Here is a 27,855-nt window from a genome sequence, read left to right on the forward strand (position 1 = left end):
AATTGTAACACACTATAGATCCATATCCAAATCAGCTCGCCTGAATTATTCATTCGTATGCGGCATGCCCTTTCAATATGCAGAGTCATGGAACACAGAGGAGAGGCTAAGCACTAATTAATCTGGCCTCGTTAATTTCCTTTGAGCCGTCAGGTAAGAGTGTTTCTCACTAATTATGTTGATGACTGCAGAAAGCAGACTCACATACACACACTCAGGCCTGAAACCTCACAAACAAGATTGTTTGATGTGCATGCACACCGCTGTAGATGTGGACGCGCGCACACACACACACACACACACAGGCAGGCAGGCAGGCGGTGATGCACACCTGGTTTAACAGACAGTCACATCAGTAAACATACACAGACACAGTTGGATGTCATGCTGGAAAGGGAAAGGAAATGGCCTGTGTCAGATTAAAGGGTTGGTTTTTAATGTTTGCCGTCAAAGTCCATTAATATTCTATCAGCTCTGTTTCTGCTGTTGGTGCACTGACTGGACCCCAGCCAAGACCCAAGAACACACACACACACACACACACACACACAAACACGCACACACACACACACACACATCCAAAAGCCCAACCTTTGTGACTTTAGCCAGAGTCTGCTTTTCACACACATTCACACAGCCAAACCTCTGTGTCTTTAGCCAAACTCTTCTCTCACAAACAGAAACAACCACAAAGCCAAAAGCTTAACCTCTGTGACTGACGCACTCTCAGTTTCTGTCTCCCACGCAAACATTATGCCCCATCTTATTGTCACAATATGGAATAGAATGTGTTACAAATTTAGAAAATCAAGTTAGTATACTGTTATACTGTTAAACATATCTTTCACACATAGGAGACTGACATGATATGTAGGTACAGCTTCTAAATATGCATTATATTAATACATTTTATTACACAAATGTTTGATTTATGGCTCAGAAGAAAGTGAAATTTCACGTTCTTCATTTGAGTGTAAGATTTGTTTATGATCTACACTGCTGTTCAAAACTTTTTTTTATGTGTTTTTTTTTACAAACATTTTAACATTAATATTACTACTACTACTACTAATAATAATAATAATAAAATTATATATAATTTTATTATTATTAGTAATAATTGTAGTAATATTAATGTTAAAATATTTGTAAAAAAATGTATGTATATATATATATATATATATATATATATATATATATATATATATATATAAGAAAGTTTGATACTTTTTGTTTTCTGGATTCTATGTTGAATAGAAATTACAAAATTATCTTTAATAATAGTTTTACTGTCACTTTTGCTATAGAGTATTTTTTGGTATTCATTTCTTTAAAAAATAAATCTAAGAAACCTCAAGCTATTGAAGAGTATTGTATTAAACAAAGACATAAAATTAGACACAATTGTTGACATACAGTTATATAAAATGTATATGACATACTATTAACACAAATATCACTATTCTGATTGTTTGGCCTTGGAATAATTTAATAAGAAAACCACATATGAGTTCTTGATGAAATCTATTTAATTTCCTTTTCTAGAACTCTAGAAGAGACACATTACAGAGGCCTTTTTCTCAGAAAAAAAGCAAAAGACTTAAGCAACAGCTCCGTTATTCAACATTTTAACTCACTTAAGAGAAACAAAGATATTAATGAGATCTCATTTGTGATTTTTCCCTTCCTAGAGACCCTCACCCACAGGTTAGCAAGGCTTTTATTGAAAGTGTTTCTCAGTAGATAATACACAATGACAGTGAGAATCACTCTAAAACTAAGCTAAATGATAACTACTTAGTACAATGGCTCGCTATTTGACAAGAAAACTGTGACAAACCTTGAGACAAACCTTCAACTGCTTTCTCACACTCATAATAGGCCATAGAAGCTGAGAAATATTCAACTAAAATTGATTCTGTGCAGCTTATTGGGAGCAACCTACTGTATAGATGCATTACTCATGAAACCTTAAAAATGAGTAGGTGGGATTCAATTCAGTGGGTAATTTGTAGAAACCCTTCAAGCAGCTGTGTCGATAAAATGATGTTCCACAATGATCTGAAAAGTTCTTCTGGGTTCTTTAGAAATGGATTTAAATGCAGATATCATTCTTAAATATGAAGTTAATTACTCTTCATTAAAAAACGAACCGAATGAAGCTTGGGCTTGGGTAACCATCAGTATACAGTGGTAAACGTAAGCCAACAGGGCTTGGCAATTCAACATGAAATCCGCGATAATCTGATTGGTTCCACTGTGTCGATAAAACAATGCAGCAAACAGGCTTATATTCCCACCCATGTTATTGAGCCTCTAGTCCCACCCTCATACAGTCAGATGAGTCAACCGTGTACAGTTCTCATAGAAAGCATGATGAATTTGGTTCAAAATACTTTACCAGTAGAGTTTGACTGGAAGTATGGATTTCGAAATGCATTCTGTAGCTCAAACAGTTGAAATTCATGGAATCCAGTCAACCTGCAGGGTCCCGAATTTTGGCAAAATTTTAATTTCATAGGTCTCTTCCAAGGTCATGGGTTCTATTGCCAGGGAATGCATGAGCTGATTAAAAGTATACCTTGAATCCAGTGCGAGTCGCTCCGGATAACAGCAGCTGCCAAATGCTGAAATGTAAATGTTGCCATCAACAGTGAAAGTTCATAAAGCTGTTTATTATGCTATACTGACTGAATATGATTAAAAGGTTAGTTGCATTCTATAATTTCCATTCAGCATTGTTTTCCCTTGCTATTTATAATCAGAACAGAACCTGCAAGCCTTTTCTGAGTTGCTACGCATCAGTTGAGAAAGCACTTATATAATGCATCTCTGTAACTGTCCAGTGTTTCGCTCGATGTATGAGTTAGACCCGAGGAGATCCCCTGTCTTAATTGAAAGGTCGAAATTCTGAGGAAAGTGAGGAGCAGAGGTAGTAAACGATGGTGGGGAATTATGGGTCAATAAAACAGCTTTCCACTGAGACTTCCAGCAAGGGTCAAGGGCACTGCATTGATCGGCTCAACATAAAGCTGAGTAGAGAGTGTGTGTGTGTGTTTCTTTATGTGCCTCCAGAGATGCACAGAAAGAAAAGTGCACAATGGAGAGAGGTACAAAAACAATGTTAAAGATTCAAGGATATTTTATTAAGGACTGTAAGCATTAGTATCAGATTATCACGATTTAAGTTGCTCCAGATTTAACATAGAATCGTTTGTAAATGATACTATATACAGAATATAAGGAATAAAACGCAGACTTTATTGTACATTATGTGTGGTCTTTTTTTTTAAAGGTGTCCTGAAATGCAGTTTCAGATTTTTATATTGTGTTCCTTGAGGTTAATTTATGAAGTTTGCACATTTTGGCAAAGAAATCAAATTTTTCCATCCTCATTTTCACTCTCTGTGAAACACACAATTTCAGGAGGCATTACCTCTTGCAAAAACACCCAGCACTGCTCTGATTGGCTTTTTTTTGTGCTATATCCATGCCCTCCTACAGCATGTCATGTGTTTTGATATTGGGGATGGTAAGTGCTGTGATAGAGCCATATGTTTAAGCCTGAGGCAGAAGCGCTTGAAACAATGCAACCATTTACAACACATGTATGCTGCATTGTGAACAGACACGTGTTCAAAGACGACAACAGTAAAACACTAGTTACATGTTGTGCGAAGTGTTAATAAAGGAATCAAGCAAATATCTCTCAATAAAAGGTATTGTGAAAATTATGTTTAGAATAATGCACAAAACAGTCCATTGTGAAATGCGAAGAACAGACAAAAATCTTTCAGTTGTGAAGGCACGTCATTAAAAATACATTAGAAATAAATGCCATGAGTTTCTAATGCTCAGATCTTTAGGAAGGCTATGCAGAGATTTTGGAGGTGTATTTTCTTACATCCACCGACAGAACAACGTCTAATGGTCTTACTCGACCCAAATCGTTATTCAACAGCAGTATTGGTCTTGTGACTGATGAACAGACGATACATAAGAAATAATGTGATGATTCTCTTTTTTTCAAATCCGGGCATTTCATGAGGATACAAAAGAATAAATAACATTTTTAAATGGCGAATTCGTTTTGAGTTGTAAAACTTTTAGTAATTTTATTGTTTAGTAACATATTGTATGAATCAAGAACATTTGTTCTCTATTTCATGACCCCTTTAAAAAACTGTTCCCCTCTTAGGGTTGCTGTCCCACAGAACCGTGTCAGACACCAGCTCACGGACAAAACAGATGATTTGTTCTACTAATGTTCATTTGTCGCTTGCTACATTTGACACCTGACACCCATAAAGCCTGATTCATCGCCCTCTCTCCTCTCTGTTACGATTCCACTTCCCCCCAGTGAAAAATGAAACCATCAGTTAATTACTCTGTTCATTTAACGCGCTCTCTCTCACCCCCTTCTCTCTCTGTTCACATTGTCTTGATTAAGGCAGACACCGGAGCATATAAATGTGCTTCTCATAAGGCAGTTCTAATAACAGCTGTCAGTCATCGCTCCAGTAGACACTGAAGGGACGATGTAGGACTCGTTTGGATGGCTCTAGACTTTCCGTTCATTTCTCCTTTCGGTTTCAGGCGGCCTCAACGAGGCTTTATGATTTTGTTGGAGACTATGAATGTGCTGATTTTCTAGTGTGAGATTAGGTTGGGGAGATGGAGTCACACCCATAGATGAAGCCATAAAACACATGCCATGAAGGATTCCACAGGGTTTAATAAAAGCTGTTGTTTCTTATTATATTTATAACTATAATTAAACATTTTCTGAAGAAAATGTGGCTGGTGCTTTTCAAAGCAAAACACGATCCTATGGTTTACAAGGTTAATTAGATAAAACTGAATATATTAAACTATTATTATGATTAAAAACATTTTTATTAAATTAATTAAAGCTGAAAAATACAAATAAATATAAGATGAAAATTTCAAACTGTAAAATTAGAAAAGCTGTCTTGGCAACTAACTTCAAAACTATGTCACAGTTCTTCTTCTTATTATTTTTTTCTATTTTTATTTTTTATTTTATTCTAGTAGACTATATTAAACTGAGAACATAAAATTTAACATTTTAAGTAATTTTTAAATTGTTTTAATTTCAGTTTAAATTTTATTTAACTCTAATAACCCTACTGCCTGGAAATGAATAAAAATTTAATTAAAATGAAAACAAAGACAGAGGACATTACAGAATATACTAACATATTAAGCTAGAATGAATATGAAAATATAAAAATATAAAGAAAATTCAATATATTCATAAAAACTATAATAATACACAAATAATTGTAAAATAACATTGATGGTTGCAAGGGTGTTGCTATGGCTGGATGTTGCAGGTGTTAATTAAGTCAAAAGAGCCCATTTCAAGTCTTTGTGATATTCAGGTGCCATAACATGCTTTTGATTTCTTACTGTATACATGTTTGTTATTTAAAGATTGATTTATTTATCCACAGAGTCAGTGAGAGGTCATTGTGAAGTCAGATCAATCAAAGGTCTTACACAGATAATCCTCACTGATGTAATGCCTTCTGTCACCCATCATGGTTTAATCTCATGTCTCCCGGTGTCTCTCCGCAGCCCCTCAGAAGAGTGACATTTTCGGTGGTGAGTCAGACTCCTGATCAAGGCTGCTATGATAGTGGAGTGGAGGACTCTGAGACCCCCAGCAGCAAGAGCTCCTCTGGACCCAGACTGGGAGCTTTACCGCTGCCTGAAGACGGATATGAAAGGACGACACCAGAAGGGAGCGTAGGCGAGGAGGAGCATGTTGAAAATGGTAAAAAGCCATCTGTGGGAAGGGTCTGAGATCACTAGTGAAAAATGAAGTGCATATGTTGTTGTTGTTGTTTTTTTTCTTTTTTTCTTTAAAGGAATAGTTCACCCAAAAAAAAAAAAAAATCAAGAGAAGGTATTTTGAAGAATATTGGTAATTGAGCAGTTTTGGTTATCATAAATGTCCACTATGAACAAAGCACACTAAGATATTTTATTTTATGTTTCACAGAAGAAAAACTTTGAGGTATCTATGATAATTTCATTTTTGGGTGAAGTGTCCCTTTAATGACAGCAGCGCTAGAGCTGCATGAAGGTGAATAATTTAATATATTATATTATATTATATTATATTATATTATATTATATTATATTATATTATATTATATTATATTATAAAACATTTTTTCACACAGTGTCATGCACAAAAAAATGGATCATTAAATTACTAAAATAATGCAATAAACATGAATCAAACAACATAAGATGTGATATAAAACCCAGTTTACATAATTGCTAACAAAAACTAACATGAAACATAATTGTTTAAATAAAATACCTTTAAATTTGGGGAATATGTTGAAATTTTTTTCCACTTTAAATTATAAAATGACTGTGTTTATACTTCTAAAATCTGCTAAACAGTATTTATTGTAAAAGTACTTAATATGTCCCATTAGGTTATTTTATTTTGTTTTCATATATAGTAAGGGAACTTGCAATTAAACATTTTATTGTAGTATTTTACAGTATGTTTACGGTATGGAGTGGTGTTCATTAGGACCACTAGTGACTGGTTTTATTAGATTAGATTTAAATTTTATACCATGTTCTTAAAATCGTGAATTATATTTCCGGCAATTCAAATGTTAGCATTTTAACATTTTCTTTGGCTTGTTCTCATTTTGGTTTGTCCTTCTCCTTTGCATTATTTTCAGCAGTATATCAGTACTCAAACTGACATAAACCTGGTCCCAGGCCTTCGGACGCCACTGTAGACAGACAGACTCATTTATTCTCCAGGGACATCATGAGTGTCTAAAACTTGACAGTCCGAGGAAAAAAAAATTGACCTATGACCCACGCATATTTCAGTAGAGACGGTTCCCTGACAGGACATCCTAAAACTGCCTCTTTCTCTGTTCCTCAGACCCCAGGCAGCTCCCTGATGTGGCTCTGACAGGAAAGTGCACACGAGAGTGTAATGAGTTTGGTCACTCTGACACCTGCTGGATGCCCGTGCAACCATCGCCAAGGAGACGCATGGACCCACCCCAACTCTCCACCTTCGCCTCGCCCGGTGATACCAACAACAACACGGAAGACGACAGCGACCGGGAGGAAGACGGAGACGGGGCTACGGATAAGAGCAGCGGAGGAAGCGAGGAGGTTGCAAACGGAGATCCGCTCGGAACGCTCAGCCGCCGGGACCGGAACAGGAACATGGGCGATCACAACCGTAATCTCCTGAACCGGAAAATGACCTCGGCATCCTACGACACATTCAGCAGTGCCGGCTTTGGCCACCGTCCGGATGAAGAGGACTCACACCCACCCGAGGTCATTCCGCTTACGAGGACGGGGGGCGACTATAAGACCACCTCGTGCCTCACTCTGTCTCGTAGGGAAGTGTACCTGTGAGCAGCTGCACGGGGCGGCCCAAAACAACTTCACTGCATCGGAGCAGGAGGATCATTGAGAGACTAGCCTATACCTGGTCAAAACAGGCATCTTCTCCTTGCCAAAAATTCATCATCAGTTCATTACTCTAGATGCAAAACATCAAAGTTGAGGAGAAGCAGTGAATCATCTTTTATTCTTTCATAAACTTGCATGTTAGGCCTCCCACAGACAGGGGGCGATGTGGGGCTGATGGGCTAAATCCAGTCACGGACCACATGAACGGATGCTCATTTAATCTGATCGTGACACATCATGAAAATAAAACCACGTGGCATCATGAAAAGGAAATCCTAGTCAATCATAGAGCGACAGCGTCAACTAAATATTAATCTAACTAGTTTCCTGTCGCTGAGCCAGTATGCTTATTTAATTACAGTCACATGGTAAACACTACACATGTAAATGCTTTCATCATAGACTTTTAGAGAGAAACAAAATAGTCTGGTCATTCATTTTTATCATTTGTAAAGCTACAATACCCGTTTTTTTTATTATGTTTTTTACAAATATGGGAATATACCACAGCACTCAATAGTGCTTTGAAACTTTCGGATGGATTTCTTTATTATTTCATCACTTCTCTAATGGAGCAATTATCACAATGACTGTTAAAGCCAATGAAATCATGCCATAGATACAGCACTCTGTACACAGCACAAACATACACACGCACACACACACACTGAGATACATGTCTGTGTAAAAGTGTGTATGTACTGTATAAACAGACATTTTGGCATACCTGAGGCTTTTTTAAGAAACGTTTTTTGAAAGTAGATATAGCATTTTTGCCTGCTTGATCTTCAACTAGTATATAAGACACTGTGTAAAGTGCACACACAGGGGCATTAAACATGGTTTAGATACATCTATACTATACTATAAACAACAAATATACTGTATCTCATCCCCTTTATGTAGAGCTCATATGTAAACCAAATTTCTTTAAAGGCAACACTGCATGAGGATAAGCTAATGCTTATTTTGTTAGATAAGAATCAGATTTTGTTGTTTTTCTGAACCTAACCTCTTTAGGAGGCGCGTGTGAGTGTGTGTGAAAAACCTGACGGAGGACGCCTAGATCTTTAATTTAGCCAGAAATTACACACACAATGTAGTTGTTCAAATATCTGTATGGCATTTAAAACTAATGAAGACATTTGAGTCTTTGTTGATCATACGGCAGCCTCGTCCAGGTCTTCATCAAGCCTCTGGAATTTTCAAATTGAGTTTAGGAATGACTGTTTTTTTTTTTAGCTCTTGTTATGCATTGTAAGTACAATCTGATTGATAAGAACAAACTGACATGTATTTCACCAACTCTCAGGAAACTTGAGATTCAGTATGTGTCCCTCAGCCCTCCGCTTTAGTCTGCGCTCCGAATTTGTCCTCACAAGGCTATTTTTCAGACTCCCTGTACCTGTCAGACTCGTCTCTTTCACTTCACGGAACAGCCTTGGGTCTGGAGCGGGACTGGTGGACTCCAGTCCATCTATGCCAAAATCTGTCCAGCTTTTCTGGTTTTACTGGAAGTACTGGTGCACAAACTTAGCTAAAAAAAACCTCGGCTCCTGGATGAGTGGAGCCTGTTGAACTGGCCTATACAGGGTTTGTGAAACCGGAGGACTTGAGAAGAGGGAAGTTGTCTCTAAAAATTGCGTGTTTCCTTTGCCAGGTTCATAGGCGAAATATGCTGTTATACAGCTGTCTGTAAGTAGTGTACATTGATTATTGGGTGCATTAGGGACTATGTATATGAAACCATGTGTTTTCTTACTTTTTTTTTTCTGCACGTTTACCTAACAGTTCAACTCATTTACTGCAAAACGGGGAGGGACGGGGAGGGCAAAATAACATTGTGTCTAAAGCGTAACATTCACTTGAACTTTTTTATGAGATAAACACTGAACTCATGTACTCACCCAACATCCGCCATTTTACTGCTACCCCGTAGAGAAATGACCACGGAACTTTAACCTGAAAGGCATGTTGACGGTCTTTAATCCTGCACCTGTGAGGAAAATGTTTTTCATTTTTTCCTTTTTTTATTCTATGTGAAAGAGGAGTTTTTGAAGCTCTCTCTCATGGAATTAATGCGTTCATTGCATTTGTTATGACAAATAACAAATTAAAAGGGGTCAGAATGGGTTTAAAGTTTGGTATGTGACATGTAAAAGTTTGATTTTGACATTAAAACACCTTTAAACCGTTTTCTGTTTCTTTTTCACTCTTGAACTTACAGCTTGATTCATTGTTGTGCCTCTTACTGAACATAGTGATAATGATGTTTCTTTTGTAAGCCTGCACCCTGCTGGTGAAAGACAAAATTACATCCTCTTTAAATATATATATATATATATATATATACACACAAACACACACACACACACAACACACACACACACACCATGGAAGCCAATGGTTACCATCAACTGGTTAACAACACTCTTGTTCAACAGAACACATTCAGGTTTGGAACAAAATGAGGGAAAGCAAAACAATGACAACATTTTCTTTTTTTGGGTGAACTATGATTCAGAGAATTTTCACAGGCAAACTCCAGCACTCAGGAATTTGACATAACGGAAAAAGATTTCACAAGTTGGTCAGACGGATTCGCCATGTTGACCAACAGAAGCTGCTTAGTTTGAAAATGATCTCTGTCAGCTTCATACGTCACTGTAGTGTTGATAATCTAGAGGTGACTTTTTTGGCCAGGAAATTTCACCTATTTAACGTCATTATTTGCATATTTAGGTGGTAAATATATATATATATATATATATATATATATATATATATATATATATATATATATATATATATATATTTACTGTTAATGTACATTTTGTTGAGTTTTTCTTTTAAAATTTCCACAGAGCCCCTAGTACCCCCTCTAGAACCCCAGTTAGAAATCTCATGGTCTTTATACCAAGGTACTGGCTGATGTAATAGAATATCTAACATTTTGAGGAACTTGCCTGAATTAAAATCGAGGAACATGCCCCTGAAGGCAGTTTCAGTGAGCCAGAGTTCTTTGAAGAACAGAGCTGTTCGGGGAGGACGATGTTTTTCAAGAATTCCTTCGTCCCAGTGGAATATAGAAATATTGCTCTAGTTACGGAAACGGCTCACTTACTTTTACATATTTTTATACTTCTCCACTATTTTCAATTTCCCCTTCATTTACAATAGCTTTAGAGCATCAGGAATATCCAAACATTTCTCCAATCCAGCATGTTAACTAATTGTTTGCTCTGTGAATAGTCTGAACAAATGGAAACAGAATGAATATCAGACCAACCATGCAAGTTTCCCAGCTTCAAATGGATACATATATTTGTTCATTTTATCTAGGCTTGTTAATGGTACACTTGTGTACTGCTTGCTAATGCATTGGTACATTTCCACAGAAGATTCACATTGGGGCCCATCGTGGGCTCATGATGTGTTGATGCTTTGAAGCATATTAAATCTAGAGCATTCTACAAGACGAATGCTTGTGGCCTTGTAGGCTACACATTTGAAGACTTTAAGATTTATTAAAACAATTATAAAGGGGAATACCAGTGAGTGTGTGTGTGTGTGTGTGTGAGGTCTAAATAAATGGCTTTACACCATCATGAAGGCAAGACACTGCAGGCAAAAACATTGATTGTTTGTGAGCATGCATATTACAAGCATACTGGCTGTTTATTAGCACTTATAAAGCACATATTAATGTCTCATTCTGCATGACCATATTTTAGATCCCTTAACCTGACCCAGTTCCTATAACAACAACAACTGCCTTACTTACTATCAATAAGCAGTAAATTAGATGTTTTATTTATTTTTCTGCCTAGTATTTTCAGATTTATGGAGTAATAGAAAAAACCATAAACCCGGCTGTAAAAACCTTTAACTCTAATATGTCATCAAAATGAAAGTATCTTTAACTCAGCTTTATTAAATGTTCAGATTTCTGTTCTAGAAAGGCATTTTTTTTTTTTTTTTTAGCATTTCAGATAACTTATAATACAAAAATGCTTGTAATTCTTAATGCAGTCAATAAATTGAGGAAGTATGATGATATTACTGACATATTTTATCACCTGGCCTGCATTGTTGTGTTTCCCTGACTATGTCATGCTCATTATTATATGACAGTGTTAAAATTCCGATGAAGTCAAGAGCTGACAAAAGTCTAACTGAGGTTACAACAACTGATTAAATTAACATTTAATTAAACACAGCAATCCATTATTTTCCAACTATAGATAATTTATATATATATAAAAAAAACTAATCTTAGGAATCATTGATTTATTAAATAATAATAATAATAATAATAATAATAATAATAATAATAATAATAATCATAATAATCATAATATTAATAATAATAATAATAATAATAATAATAATAATAATAATAATAATAATAATAATTTGGCCGCGTTTCGGAATCTAGTGAGCTGCCTACTTAGACAGCATGTGCGTCATATATGCATTTACATTTTCAAACCTTTCTAAGAGCCACATTAGCACGTTCAAACATTTGTTCACAATTTCGTTTAGCATTTTTATTGGAAATTGTCACAAAAGCGTACACGATGAACCAGAAATGGGGCTGAAGCGGCGATCGCTCGCTTTTGAACACATCCTACGGTTAGCATGTGTACTTTGACCCTCCTCTCTTCCACTACTTGCGCTAAGGAGGGATCGGAAGTATGCTGTAAAGAAAAAAGGGGAAATCTTGACATCAAGGAAGGACCGAAAGGAGGAGGCAGTGAGATCTGATGTTATGGCACCTGGAAGGGAACATTACAGATGGACTGTTTGTGCAGTGATTGTGCTTTTGATAGCATTATCTGCAGCTCATATGACAGATCGACCTGCATGTGAGTATCATTTGCCCTAACACCAATGTTACATGATCTTTATTAAATATAAAACACATTTATTAATGCCGTGGTTCCTCTTTGTTTCGTTATACTAAGATATGTCAGCCAGCTAACCAGCTAGCACCACCATTAGCTGTTTTTAGCCTATGCTGACTGTTCTTTATATTTAAAACATAATAAATAAATAAAAATAGCATCGTATTATTGTGGTTTACCTACATTTATATTTGTTTGCCTACATGTATATTTGTTAATGATTTAGCATATGCATATCGTGTAATGCTCATCTGCATGTAGCACAACAACAACAACAAAAACATTTAACTTCGGGCTTTCATGGATTCAAAATTCCCTCGTTTGGCAGATCTGGGCAGTTTTCTGGTGCTTCTTGTGAGGAAGATTAGTGCATGCATGTGACTGCAGGAGGTACAGAGTCACTATTGTTATACTGCAGTAGTAGAGTGCACCAAAGCAGCTGACCATTTAGTTTCATTAGGTAGAATTGAATTAGAGACAGCTACTTAAGTCTACAGAGTGGTGAGTATATTTGGGAATTGTTTCTTTATGTTCTTCAAAGAGAATCTCTGTGGCTTGTCATAAAACCCAGTGAACCATATTGCTAGAGTTTCACTCAAATGTATCAGAATCTACCTTGTTTGACAACCTTTGAGTGATTGCAACTGCAGTCTTTGATTAAATAAAATTGTATGCGTCTTACTGTGAGGTTGAAAGTCTTTGTATTTGGTGATGCTCAAGCGGCTTTGCTTTCAGCTTCTCACCCTCACCGCAAGACTTCTGTGCTGAAGATGGATGAGGCGTCCCTTTCGGTTATCAATGAGATTGAGGATGACATGATGTTATATGTGTCTTCAGATCACTGTTTTCAGGTATCACATTTTGCTGTTCTGGGTGTATGAGTAAAATTGTGCATTTCTCAAGCAGTATAGCATTGGTACTGAATACTGTATAACGCTGCTTAAAGGAATATTTCACTTAAAAATTTAAATGTGCTAAAAATGTACGCATCCACAGGCCAGCCAAGATGCAGATGAGTTTGTTTCTTCATCAGAACAGATTTGGAGAAATTAAGTGTTACATCACTTGCTCACCAATGCATCCTCTGCAGTGTGTCGCCGTGATTTTGCCAAGTGTTCCTGGATCAACATATTTTGTTGATCCTGGATCAACATTACTGTCCAAAAGTATAGACTTAACCCAATCCCCACCCATAAACCTAACTTTATCCATAATTTATTCCTAAAATCAGAGGGAAATGATAGCTGTTTAACAAGGGTGTTGAGGCACATAACCCTGATTGTAAATCTGAAACTGACATTTCCTGAAAAGTTTTATCTCAATTGTGATTGGTTGATTGGAAAGTTGTTCCAGGATCAACAAGGATGTTGATCCAGGAACATGTCGTACTTGGTGAAATCACGTTCACCCTCTGCAGTGAATGGGTGCCGTCAGAATGAGAGACCAATCAGCTGATGAAAACATCACTGTAATCCACACGTCTCCAGCCCATCAATTAACATCTTGTGAAATGAATAGCTGCATGTTTGTAAGAAACTAATTCATCATAAAAGCATTTTAACTTTAAACCATCACATCAATAAAAAAAAAAAAAACCTCCCGGAGAAAGCAGTATTATAGATAGAAGCAACAGTTTAAAGCTAGATTCATCACCAACACCATTCATTTTTTGTCGAAGCACTCAAGCACACAGCTTTTTTGTTACACAAGATATTCTGACGGCACCCATTCACTGCAGAGGATCCATTGGTAAGCAAGTGATGTAATGCTAAATCTCTCCCAGTCTGTTCCTATGAACAAAACAAACTCGTCTCCATCTTGGAAGACCTGATGTAAACTTTAGGCACATTTTCATTTTTGGGTGAACTGTTTCTTTAATGCTGATTTAATTCTTTAATGCCTGTGTTGTCTGTGCATGCGTGTACATTAGTGTTTGCCCCAGCTGTTGGGAATAATACCTTCAAGGCCAGCTTCTGGGACCCCCACTCTGGTGGGCTTTGTCGTAGACACACAGCACGCACTGACACTGCAGCTCAACAGTAGCTCTACACACTTGGAGCAATGCAAGTGAGTTCCTGTATGCATCGATATATTTAACACAGAACAAGTTTCAGACCAAAATATCTTCACCATGTTTATTACCTTGGGCAATTGCTGTCAAGGCAAGACATCATTAACAGACAATTGATTCGTTCTGTCAGAGTTCACTTCCACTTTGGGGAGCAGGGGAACTATTCTCTGTGGGTCAAGAACCTGAATGAGCCGTCACGGGTCAGCTGCTCCATGATCACCAATTCTGAGCCCATTAACAGCTACTTGCGTGAGTCGACCTTACATCTGCACACTACAATTCAGCTTTATTTTTGGTATTTAAATGAGGTGTTGTTCTTACTAGTGTTAAACTAGTATAAATTCTTATTTCTATTAGTCAGCCAAACAGTCAGTTTGAGAATAAAAATGTCCAAATATCTAAAGATGATTTAGCCTGTGTTATTACATGAATGTGATATGGGAAAGTTGTTTATAAGCCATTCTTTAATTCAAATAACATTGTTCTTTGTGGTCACCTAATAAATATCTGACAGATTTAATGTCAGCTTGTACTGTACATAATGCTGTTTAATGATGTAAATTATTTTCTTTTATGCTTTACATCTATATAGAATATTTACAAAAGATACAGAGCCATTGAAAGATTAATTAGCCTGGACTAACACATGACCATGAAAAGGGGAATTTGTTTATAAAACACTGTTTAGTGTTTAATCCTGAAAAAAAAAAAAAAAAAAAAAAACTATAAGACAATAAAGGTAAATATTGTATTAAACTAAAATGAGCTGGGTGACTTTTTTTTCTTTTTGTTTTTCCAGCTATTTTGTTTGCTTCTCTGGTCTTTGCCTTTCTGGTGGCATTATCGGCTATCTGGACCACAGTTAAAAGGTAAAGACCCCTTTAAATATCTTTTTGATCATGTACTGATGACATTTAAACAAGCCAGAACAGCTGTTTTATTTTCAGAAATCTTGTCACATTGTGTTCTTCCGTTTTTAAGGCTGGATGTGGTGACAAAACTGCTTCTTTGCTTGGGGAGCACAGTGGAGACCGAGAGGCTGATAAACTCTGTAAGAGTGCTGTTCGCTCATTTTTTGGCACTTTTATTATTATCCGTGCATGGTTTTCACAACTCTAAAAAAGAAATACAAACCACCAAAAATGATGTTTCTGTCATGGTTCAAATAAGGCATCATACTTGATTTAGTGTTCTTGCTGGTTCACGCATTAGAAGAAAAAAAAGAAAATTAATTTTGATGATCATCTTTTTCTTTTTCATGAATTTACACTCTGGCTGTCTTTCTTTCTTTCTCTCTCTCTCTTCATCTCCAGGAGCTTGGCACTCCAAACAGATTGTTAGATGCCTCTATGGAATCGATCATTCCTGCCACTACAGGACGGAGGCTTCGTTCTTTGGATACCTTCCGTGGGTATGCTGCTCTTTCACTAATTGTATTGGGTCCAATGCGGTTGAGATGGGAATTGAAAAATTCATTTGAAAATGATCAGAAGCTGCTACTTTGCATTTTGTGAAGCTGGTTGTCAAATGTAATTTGCATTCGATTTTATATTATCCTGAAGTAGAATGATTAAATCTGAACTTGTTAAAACACGGTTATGCTTTCTGGTAACCTTAGCTAACAATTGGAACTTGATTACAGTTACAGTTCTTTTTATTTTTGGGTCTGATTTAATTCGCTCTGTTTGCTCCACAGCCTTTCGCTGGTCGTTATGGTGTTTGTTAACTATGGAGGTGGACGTTACTGGTTCTTTAGGCATGAAAGTTGGAATGGTAAACTCATTTCATTCTTTACATCAGTTTTTAAGAATAAGAGATTGGATTGGCTATTACTGAGTAATTAAGATTTAGTTTTTTTATAGATGTTTTTGATTAATTTAAAGTTCAAGGTACAGTGTTTATTTATTTATTTTTTTTCATGATAAACGTCTTTAATTTTTGATCAGTTTAATGTACCCCCCCCCCCAACAACTGTTTTTAACATTGGTAATGGTTCTTATATTTATATATATTGAAAATAGAAGACTGTTATTTTAAAATGTAAATAAAGCCTGAGAACATAAGAAACTTATTTAAAAAATCTTTATAAATTAATCGAAAATGTTACCATGTTTGTAAAGCACTTGTCATGAATTTAAGAGTGTGGTATGACAACAGGAAGTGTTATCTGATGTGTTCTTCCTCATGCAGGGCTCACTGTGGCCGATCTCGTGTTTCCTTGGTAAGTCAATTTGACGTCACAAATGACTGATTCCTCACACTGCATGCATATTAAGCAGCTCCTTTACACTCTGCTTGAGCTGTTATATATATATATATATATATATATATATATATATGTATATGTAGTGTAACTTTATATATCTTTACTGTGCTTTGATTGATCTGCAAGGGTCATTGGTGCTGACATAAGCTATAGTACAACCCCAATTCCAGAAAAGTTGGGACGTTTTGTAAAATGCAATAAAAACAAGAATCTGTGATTTTGTTAATTCTCTTTGACTTTTATTTAATTGACAAAAGTACAAAGAAAATATTTCCAGTTTTCACTGACCAACTTGTATTTTGCAAATATAAACAAATTTAGATTTTGATGGCTGCAACACACAGTTTACTTTATTTATATTGCACATTTAAAACAGCCACAAGACTGACGCAAACTACTTCTCAAAAGAAACAGCATCATGAGAGTGGTAAAAGAGACTTAAAAATGGTCAGACTAGGGGCCATTCGGATCTCCACTGGCAAGTCATTCCAGAGGAGAGGACCAATTACCCAGAAGGCATGATCACTTCTACGCTTAAGTCTGGAATGTGGAATTAAAAGAAGGTTCTGGTCACCAGATCTTAGGCTTCTTAAGGGGATGTACTGATGCAGCAATTCAGATAGGTAGCCAGGTGCTTGATTGTGTAAAGATATAAAAAAAAAAAAGATTTCAAAATGTATTCTAAATTGAACAGGCAACCAATGCAGGGCCTTTAAAAGCGGAGTGGCATGATCCCTTTTTTTCTTTTTTAAAATAAATCTAGAGGCAGCATTTTGGACCAGTTAAAAATGGGCAACTTGAGCTCTAGAAATGCTCCCGTATAGTGAGCTACAGTAATTGAGATGTGACGCCATCTCCAGTCTTTTCAGTGAGGAAATGTTTAATTTTTGCAAGTATACGGAGCTAATGAAAACTGGACCCAATCACAGTGAAAATTTGTTCATCGAATTTTAATGAGTAATTTAAAATAACACCCAGATTACGTATATGTGAAGATCTAAAAGCCGATAAGGAAAACACAGGAAAGGTTTCAGAATGTCCAAATAAACTGGAAACAGTCCACTAGCAGGTGAATTGGTTAATAAGTGAGGACATCATGTTTGGGTATAAAAGGAGATCTCAGTGTTTGCAAGCTAATCTCAGTCTGTGTAGGGCAAGGCAGGAAACCTTTGAGCCCTCAAATGGCACTCATAAGAAACTGTGATGCCACAGTTAAATATAGCCACATGGGCTCAGGAGACCTTCGGAAAAGTGCTTCGGAAACTTGAATCTCTTACTCTAGGAGAAAGCTATTCATAAATTCTATACAGTGAGGCAGCGCTCAGATCTCAGATAGTCAAAAAGATAGATGAGCCAACATTGTAAATTGTTCCTTGGAAAAATGGACGACGAGTTCTCAGTCCTAAAGACCAAAGGGACCATCCAGACTTTCACCAGTGCCAGATGCAAAAGCAGACGTCTGTCATGGTATAGGGCTGCAGCAGAGCAAACACATGGGTGACTGGCATATGTGCCAAGATACCATTGACATGGAGGAATATATTGGAATAGACATATGCTACCATCAGGATGATTGTCTTTCAGGGGAAGTCTATGGTTATTAGATCAAGACAATGCAAGGTCTCACTCTGCATGTGCTACAACCACGTGGTTTCATGGACACAGAGTGAATGTGCTGGATGAGTCCAAATCTGACTCCTATCGAAAAAATGTTTGACCAGTCATGAAAAGGAGAATCAGACAACGACGATCACAGACTGCTAAGCATTTGTAGCAAGTGAGATTGGACAAGCAGTTTGCTTGCAAAACTTTAACAATTAGTATCTTAAATTTTCAAACAATTAAAAATGATAATTGAAAGGAAAGTTGGCAAAGTGCCACAGTGCTAAACATCCATCAATATAAAAAAAAGTTTATATTTACAAAATAAACAAAAATAAGTTGGTCAGTGAAAAAACTGAAAATGTTTTCTTTGTAATTTAGTCAGTTAAATAAAGGTTAAAGACAATGAACAAAAAACAAATTCTTGATTTTATGGCATTACACAAAACAGAATAAAACTTTTCTGAAATAGGAGTTGTATATCTGGGATGCTTATAACTGTGACACAAATAAAGTGGCATATCCATATATAGAGTCAATGAACTGGCTTCACAGCTGAACTAAACCCAATAACCTTGTTTTCTGCTGTGCCACTGAAGAAAGTGTCTGTAATTCAAACAGAATTCTCAATGTCATGTTGTTCCAAACCCTTTCCTCCTTTGCTGGAACTCAAATGGAGATGCCAGTCAAAATTAGTGGAGACCGATATATCGGTAAGGTACACTGGCCAATACGTTTTTCTGCTTGGCTGATGTGTTCGAGGTGGGACTTTTATTTTGACGGCACTGAGAGTGACAGCACCTAAGCACACAGTGCTCACACTCTCACTCTTGTTCACCATCATCATTATCGGTTCTGTCTAATACGGATAGAAGTCTGTCTAATAATCAGAACGGTTAGACAAAGGAATTAATGTATACAAAAAGGATTATAGCGATTGCTTTTATATTATTAGTAATAGGCAAACATTATAATACTTTCTCGCTTGCTGTCAGCATTAAGCAAATGTGCATGTATATCATTTAAACAAATCTTTGAATGACCAATGACAATTAATATCACAAACCTTGCAAACTTAGTCGAATTCAGCTGTGAGATCTTGTGAAGTGTGTATTTTTATCCAGCATGATCGCGTGTTATCTGTGTGATGGTCGGTCCGTGTAAATTGAATGCTTTAAACTGTAAACTCGTGATTTCACATTATGCTGCACTTTATGCATTTTCCCACTGTCATATTCATGACATTTTCTCTGTGTGCTGTATATAAAATTAGTGTTACCCTGGCTTTATTTGAAAAATATGATTCCCAATGCACACAATCTTCCCAGAATACTGAGGCCCTGTTGATTAAAGTGTTTACAAGTTTACTTCCTTTTTAATTACTGTATTTTTCGGACTATAAGTCGCAACGGCGTATAAGTCGCATCAGTCCAAAAATATGTCATGATGAGGAAAAAACATATATAAGTCGCACTGGACTATAAGTCGCATTTATTTAGAACCAAGAGAAAACATTACCGTCTACAGCCGCTAGAGGGCGCTCTGTGTCTTCAGTGTAGGCTACAGGAGCACTGAGCAGCATAGAGCGCCCTCTGGCGGCTGTAGACGGTAATGTTTTCTATTGGTTCATTTCTCTTGGTTCATTTCTCTTGGTTCATGTCAAATTAGTTTTGATTAATAAGTCGCACCTGACTATAAGTTGCAGAACCAGCCAAACTATGAAAAAAGTGCGACTTATAGTCCGGAAAATACGGTATTTACTTATACTTTTTAGATATAAGTATGTTTATTTTACACATTTATTTTTAAAACCATTTTCAAATGATTTTAAATTTCTTATATATATATATAAGTGAAAAGTGAAGTGACATTCAGCCAAGTATGGTGACCCATACTCAGAATTTGTGCTCTGCATTTAACCCATCCGAAATGCACACACACAGAGCAGTGAACACACACACACACACACACACACACACACACACACACACACACACTCACTGTGAGCACACACCCGGAGCAGTGGGCAGCCATTTATGCTGCGGCGCCCGGGGAGCAGTTGGGGGTTTGATGCCTTGCTCAAGGGCACCTAAGTAGAGTGTAGAGGCTATATATATATATATATATATATATATATACATATATATATATATATATATATATGTGTATATATATATATATATATATATATATATATATATATATATATATATATATATATATATATATATATATATATATATATGTATATGTGTATATGTAGAGGCTTTATATCGGCTATCAAAAATAATATATATATATTGGGTGACCACTAATCAAAATATTCCCATACAATAAAGGCATACAGTGCCCATAAGCTACAAGAAAAAACAACAACAACAACAAAAAACCACTACTGTTCAAAAGTCATTCATTTTTTTTTTTTATGTTTTTGAAAGAACTCATGCACGAAGGCTGCATTTATTTGATGAAAAGTACAGTAAAACTATTTCAGTATTGTGAAATATTTTTACAGTAACACAGTAACAACCGTTTTGTGTTTTAATAAATTCCAAATGCAATTTATTTGTGTGATGCAAAGCTGAATTTTCAGCAGCAATTCCTCTAGTCTTCAGTGTCACATGATTCTTTAGAAATCATTCTAATCATTCTTCTTTTTATTATAAATATTGAAAAAATAATGTGCTGCTTATTTTCTTTTTCTTTTTCTTTTTTTCTTTTTTTGTGGAACCATGCAGTTTTATCCATCCTTGCTTAATAAAATTATGAATTTATTTAAAAGAAAATTGTTTATTTGATAAATGCACAGAAAATTTAAGTTCAGCTATTCCATATAAATCTTGTGTAGCTCTTGAATCTCTTTCATGCCTTTCCATGAAACACAAAACTTAACACAAAAGAAAGAATATCATATGGGCTTGGAACAATATGAAGATGAGTAAATAATGACAACATTTTCATCTTTGGATGAACAAGCAGAACAGATTTTAATACAAAGAGTGCTGTGGTTATGGCTGTATTTGAATGCTTGTGAACATTTTAGAATTTTTACATAGTATGTAAAGACAAGATACAGCGTATAATATGTATGACATTGGAAGAAAGACTGCAGACAAATGTGTGCTACACACGCTGAAGAGAAATTGGCTTTCACCCAATTCTGTTTGTGGAGGATGCTTAATTTGTGTGTTGGAAATCATGAAGGAAATTAGCACTTTATGAAACGGGTATCAATTTTCTTTCCTATTTTGTCTTACACTGTGTAACTTTCTTCTTCACAGGTTTGTGTTCATTATGGGTACGTCTGTTGGTTTGTCCCTGAGCGGTTCATTGCGCAGAGGTGTCAAACGCACTCATCTGCTGTGGAGGATCTGCTGGAGGAGCTTACAACTCTTCCTTATCGGAGTCATCATCATCAATCCTAACTACTGCAATGGACCCTGTGAGTAATAACACATTTTCCTTCTGTTTCTTCTTTAAACGTGTAGAACAGTTTAGCCCAATCCCTGAAGTCACAAATACATTCTACATTCTCTGTTGTTTTATAAACAAAAGACAGTGCCTTAACCACATCTTTATGGGATCTGATACAAATTGAGTTTCTCATTGTTAGATTACTGGTACATGCGTATGATCAGTCCCTATGAAATCAAAATTGGAGGATTTATGGATTTTTAGTCAATTTCAAAAACTTCTATATGTATAAAACACATCAACATAGGAAAGAAAAATGCACTTGTCAAGCCATTTCATGAGGTAGTTGATATTCAAGCTCAACATTTTCATCTAATGTCACCTTGTCAATTATTTTTTAGTAATCTACTCACAAAATTAGTCAACGATTTTATGGAATGTGACATTGAAGAAAATGTAGACGTATGAACAAGTGTTAAACATATAAATGATGTTTTATGCATGTGTCCATGTATCTGTACAGTGTCTTGGGATTCTGTTCGTATTCCTGGCGTATTACAGCGTCTGGGCTTCACGTATCTCGTTGTTGCTGTCTTGGATCTTGTGGTGGCCCGAGACCGACTTAACAACATCCTGTCAAATGTGAGTCACGTTATCCTTCTGCACAAGTAATGACACATAATCATAAACATATATATATATATATATATATATATATATATATATATATATATATATGCTTTTATTCAGAAATCACAGGAATAAATTATGTTTCAAAAAATTTTAAAAAGCTATTTTAAAAGGTAGAAATATTAAAGTTTTTATTGTATTTTTCATCAAATAAATGCAACCTTGGTGAGCATAAGATACATCTTTCCATAACATGAAAATAAAATCTTAATTATTTTAAACCTTTGACCAGCAGTGTAAATATAAACTATAACATTTTTAACTGATAAATGTAAAAATCTCATTGACAATTAGTTTCTTAAATTTCAGACATTTTTATTTATACTGTATGTCCTCCTTTTGTTTTAATGACAACATGTGCTCAAGCTGGCATTAACTCTCACTATAATTATTTTAAATTATAATAATATTGGAAATTGTCCATCATCTTCCCAGGAAACATGGTACTCGGTGCATGATGTGTGCCTCTACTGGCCTGCATGGGTGTTTGTGATTGCCTTAGAGGCGATATGGTTGTGTTTGACCTTCCTCCTCCCAGTCCCAGGCTGCCCAACGTAAGTACGATCTTACTCATGATACGAGTGGATCATTTATTTAGAGCTGTCTAAATCTCCGTCCCCATATTTGCAATCACAAAGGTAGAATCTATCCTTCTTCTGACTCGTTTAAACTACTGGAAATTTGCATCAGTGAGATACCATAAATATTAGAAGAATAGACCTGACTGCTAATTAGAAATGCAAAACAGATGTTAGCATTTTTTAAAAGTTGTTTTTCCCGGTAAATTAACAATTTCTTTCATTCATTAAAATGTACATTGTTCGACATACTATTATAAGTTGTAATTGGTTATATTGGTCCCTTTTCATCCGTCTGTTTGCTATTCATGACATGCATTTTTTTCTGGAAATTGCTATATTTTCAATCCTGTTGTCTCTCTCCTGCAGTGGTTATTTGGGTCCAGGGGGCATTGGTGATTTTGGCCAGTACCAAAACTGCACCGGTGGAGCTGCAGGTTACATTGATCGGTGGTTGCTGAGACATAACCATATTTACCAGACGCCCTCATCACGGGTAAACAGAGACCAGAACAACGAGCTCTGGTTGTCATTCTGCCAGACTAATGTAGTCACCGTCTGTTAGAGCCCTCTCTTACTTTAGTACTCTTTAGTGCACTCATTGTGTTTTTATGTGCATATATCTAGGTTGTATACCAGACTATGATGCCCTTTGACCCTGAGGGTGTTTTAGGAACCATCAACTCCATATTGATGGCATTTTTGGGACTTCAGGTAAGTTCAGTTTTCTTTTTATTTCTCTCATTTTACTTTATTCTCATAGCAGCGATCCCTTAGTGTATCAGTATCAACAGTGCAGCTATATGCTTCATGTAAACTGTTTTTGTTGTGCAGTGCTTATAGGAATCACATTTAATAACTGTGCCCTATTGAAACACTTTTGTTTGTTTGTTGTGTGTGTTTCAGGCAGGGAAAATTCTGCTGCATTACAGAGACCAACACAGGCAAATTATCACACGATTTCTCATTTGGGGATTCATACTCGTATGTTTACTTTCCATTTGATTGTTTCTTTTTGTTAACACTTTATATAATAACTTTTATCAACAAATTACAAATGTACATTATATAATATTAAAAATAATAATAATATAAGGTTTGGGGTTAAGATTAATGTAAGTAAATGTGTAAATAAAGTTTATTCACCAAAACATTTATGTTACAAAATATTTTTATTTAAAAAAAAATAATTACATAAATATTTAATATAATAATTCAATCATATGAATAAATGACAGATTTTTTTTTGAATGCAAAACAGTTATTTCAAATTGTAATATTTTACAATATTACTATCTTTACTGTAACATTTGTAATATGTCTATAATGAAATAAAAAACTATGTATTTAGCAAGTCATTATTACAAAAGAAAGCACAACATGGAGATCAGGAGTCTATTTTGCTATAATGAGTTCATTATGCAACTTATTACACAGGGACTCGCCAAATACATTAATAAATGTAAACAGAAAAGAAAAACACTAGAGAGTGACCTCAAACTGACACGGTACAATTGATATACAAAAAAATATTTCACCACAGAATGCCGATAATGACCGATATCAATCATGAACTTCAGAGTTGTGTAATAACGTTGTTAAAATTATTAGGGATGCATTGATTGATTGATTTTTTTTTTTTTTTTTTTTTTTTTTTTTACAAAAAATGCTTTTTTGCATTATTAAATGCATTATTTTAACCTATATCAGAATATTCACATAAAATGTGAAATTCACAGTGAATTAGCATATCTGTAAAGATTTTTGAGATTTAAAATTGTGGAAACCTCATGCTGTCTATCTTTGCATTAAGGGAATCATCTCTTCTGTATTGACCAAGTGCTCCAGAAATAATGGCTTCATCCCTGTCAACAAAAACTTGTGGTAAACTCAGTCTCCTTTGCATATTTCTGTAGTTCATTTAAATGGTTCTAGGATATTTGGTATTGTCATTGATATTGTCATAATTTCTGGTCACAAATCTTCAAACATGAAAACAGGCAGAGCACTATCAGAATCAGGAAGTATAATACCAGATTTGCTTACTGATTAGAAGAGGAATGTATTGTATGCTGTATGATTCACTGCTTCGGTCTTGTGCGACTTTCAGGTCTTTGTCCTATGTGACGACTCTGAGCTGTTTTGCTTTTGTGGCTCTGGTGTTTTTTTACTACTCGGTGGATGTAAAGAAGTGGTGGTCTGGAGCTCCCTTCTTTTACCCTGGTAAGTGCTTTAAATCTGAGGTCCCGAACCTTATGAATGCACCCAAAATCTGTTTATCTGGCTCTGGCATTTAAACGTTGAAACTTATAACTTGGAAATCTATATCTATGTTTGTATTATTGTGGCATAAATTACTTAAAATGAATGTGCCATTAAACTGAATTTGATGTTATTTAGGTAGCTAACAATAATCATGTTGACAGTGTAATCAAAGTAAAAAAAAAAAAAAGACTATAGAAGAAGACACTGTATGCTAGGGCTGCACAATAAATTGTAATTTATTATGGGCTTCTCTCGATTTATTAAGCATAATGATCTGCAGTATTTGCCTGCTGGTTATTTATACTGAAAACATTTGATTTGGCATTTGTGTTATCTAACGCAAGCCTAACAAAGGTTACTTCTTCTTACTTTTCACAGTCTGGCAACCACTCTCTCTACGTTAGTTTGTGCTTATGCAAAAAATTATCATGTGCTTACGTGAAAAATGTAGTCATTCTGATTAGTGGTCGACCGATATATCGGTCGATATTTGGCATTTTTGAAATATTGCATCGGCCAATACATTTTTCTGTTTGCCCGATGTGTTCGAGGCGCACCTTAGCTTTATTTTAAAAATATGAATCCCGATGCACACGAACTTCCCAGAAAACCGAGTGCCCTGTTGGTTACAGTGTTTACTTCCTGTTTGATTATATTTTTATTAAATATTTATTTATTTGTGAAAAATTCTGTCATCTGAAGTATAAGTATGTTTATTTTAAACATTTTTTTTTAAATCCATTGTCTAATGATTCCAGATTTCTTAAATATTAATTAGAATTAATAATAATAATAAAAATAACTATATCGGCCATCTGTCCCCTTGCTTTCCAAGATATCGGCATTGGCTGTCAAAAAACATTATAAGTCGACCACTAATTCTGATAAAATGTAAAAAACTAAAATTACAATAATTACGATTCTATTTTTTTAAGCAAAATAATTGATTCATTGTTTACACTTATTATCGTGTAGCCTTAGTTTATGTGAATTATTGCTATTATGCATACTTGAATTGTTTTATGATTTGCTTTCAAGTTTACACTTGATTTGGCAGGTATGAATTCCATTTTGGTGTATGTGGGTCATGAAGTGTTTAAGGAATACTTCCCTTTTCGTTGGAAAATGGCCAATAGCCAATCGCATGCAGAGCACCTGGCACAGAACCTTGTGGCCACCTCCATATGGGTGATCGTAGCCTATCTGCTCTACAGAAAGAAGATCTTCTGGAAGATTTAAAATTGTAACACTGCCCTGCAGATGTAAGAGCTGCTCTTCATTGTGAAAGAGATTATTTGGATATTTTTAGTTGTAGAAAAACAGCAGATCTATGAGCATCTGTGCAGAGACTAAAACTCACACATAATCCAGGAATAGAACTTGGCTATTATTATTGAGAAGAGCAGAAGGAAGAAGAGAAAAGAAGAGCATGTGGCTGTGCCAAGATACCTCTGTGGACTCAACAAAGCCCCCAGAATTGATGCCTAGATGCCAAGGCAAGATTCTGCTGAATTTTAATTCAATCAGCTGGTTTGATTTAATGAATGTTTTGATGCACAATGATGAATTATTATTGATTATAGAATTTCTTGCATTATGATATGGAATAATTCTGAAAGTCTTTGGACTAATTTACTGTATGTTTAGTTAAAGGGGTCATAGGATGCCTATTTTCCACAAGTTGATATGACTATTTAGGGTCATAATGAAAATTCTGTAACAGTTTAGTTAATTTCTCATTGGTTGTGTAAAAAACACCTTTTTACCCTGTCAAAAAGAGTTTTTTCAAAGCACGCAGTTTTGTAGCATTTTCCTTTAAATTTTAATGAGCTCTGCTAACCCTGCCCCTCTCTTCCGAGCTGCTCTCTGAGGCACGGTTTACTTTAGCCGCATTCATCATGAACTTGCAAATTAGCACATTATTAGGAAAGGCGATTTGCAAAGATTCATTAAAAAAAAACTAAAAACGTATACTCACTTCTTCTGTATGTGAAGCTAACCTTGAACGACCCGCACGAACATAGACACATTTATGTAGATCTGGGGCGCATTCCCTTTAAAAACAAACATAATCCACTGCGTCTTCAGCGGCTCAGATGTCGGGAGTAAATGACGACTGCCCTGTTCATTATTACATCCAACAACAGAACACCTTAATCGCTTAGAGACATTCTTGTCTACTTCTGCTCTGGCGGCAAAACAATGGCGGACTGATGACAGTCACTCGGGGCGGGTCTAAGGTAAGATGTCTGTACTTTTATATTTAGCTTTAATGTCATGAATTCTCTGGACAGTGTTGTTTTACTTCTTTTTTCCGGTGGTCTTCCTGTTTTCCAGTGTTTTATTATTATTATTATTTTTTTTTTAAAGTGTGTCCTGCCTTGTTAAAAAACTCAGGAGATTTGCACTTTGTGTGCCAAATGTAATGTACTTTATGGTTTCTCTGATTAAACTGTCCCTGGTTATTAGTTTACCAATAAATTGTTACCTCTACGACATGAATCAAATCTTATATATACATATACACATAAAGACTAAAACATAAACACTATATGTTTCCAATACAAA

General features: G+C 35.6%; 2 protein-coding genes across 4 annotated transcripts in view; both read left to right on the forward strand.

Moving 5' to 3' along the window:
- LOC113106098 (protocadherin-7) overlaps nucleotides 1-9,689 on the forward strand; it is a 32,811-nt gene extending 23,122 nt beyond the window's left edge. Inside the window, exons 3-4 of one of the 3 annotated variants that reach the window (XM_026267677.1) lie at nucleotides 5,602-5,800; nucleotides 6,947-9,689. In XM_026267677.1, the coding sequence (XP_026123462.1) occupies nucleotides 5,602-5,800; nucleotides 6,947-7,437 (690 nt within the window). In that variant the 3' untranslated portion in view covers nucleotides 7,438-9,689. Of the gene's footprint in view, nucleotides 1-5,601; nucleotides 5,801-6,734 lie in introns of all 3 variants that reach the window. The other 2 variants (XM_026267686.1, XM_026267695.1) reach the window with 2 other exon arrangements.
- Nucleotides 9,690-12,074: 2,385 nt separating this feature from the next.
- LOC113106107 (heparan-alpha-glucosaminide N-acetyltransferase-like) lies at nucleotides 12,075-27,780 on the forward strand. Its single transcript, XM_026267710.1, has 18 exons — nucleotides 12,075-12,362; nucleotides 13,137-13,252; nucleotides 14,332-14,468; nucleotides 14,603-14,721; nucleotides 15,272-15,341; nucleotides 15,454-15,523; nucleotides 15,786-15,883; nucleotides 16,169-16,245; nucleotides 16,663-16,693; nucleotides 21,622-21,782; nucleotides 22,278-22,396; nucleotides 22,880-22,998; nucleotides 23,392-23,518; nucleotides 23,650-23,736; nucleotides 23,929-24,006; nucleotides 24,836-24,906; nucleotides 25,133-25,245; nucleotides 26,345-27,780. Exons 1-18 carry the CDS (start codon nucleotides 12,266-12,268, stop codon nucleotides 26,524-26,526), a joined length of 1,872 nt encoding a protein of 623 aa, XP_026123495.1. The 5' UTR covers nucleotides 12,075-12,265; the 3' UTR covers nucleotides 26,527-27,780.
- The last annotated feature ends 75 nt before the right edge of the window (nucleotides 27,781-27,855 follow it).

Source organism: Carassius auratus, chromosome 1 (assembly GCF_003368295.1).
Source record: "Carassius auratus strain Wakin chromosome 1, ASM336829v1, whole genome shotgun sequence".
Classification (NCBI taxonomy): Eukaryota; Metazoa; Chordata; class Actinopteri; order Cypriniformes; family Cyprinidae; genus Carassius; species Carassius auratus.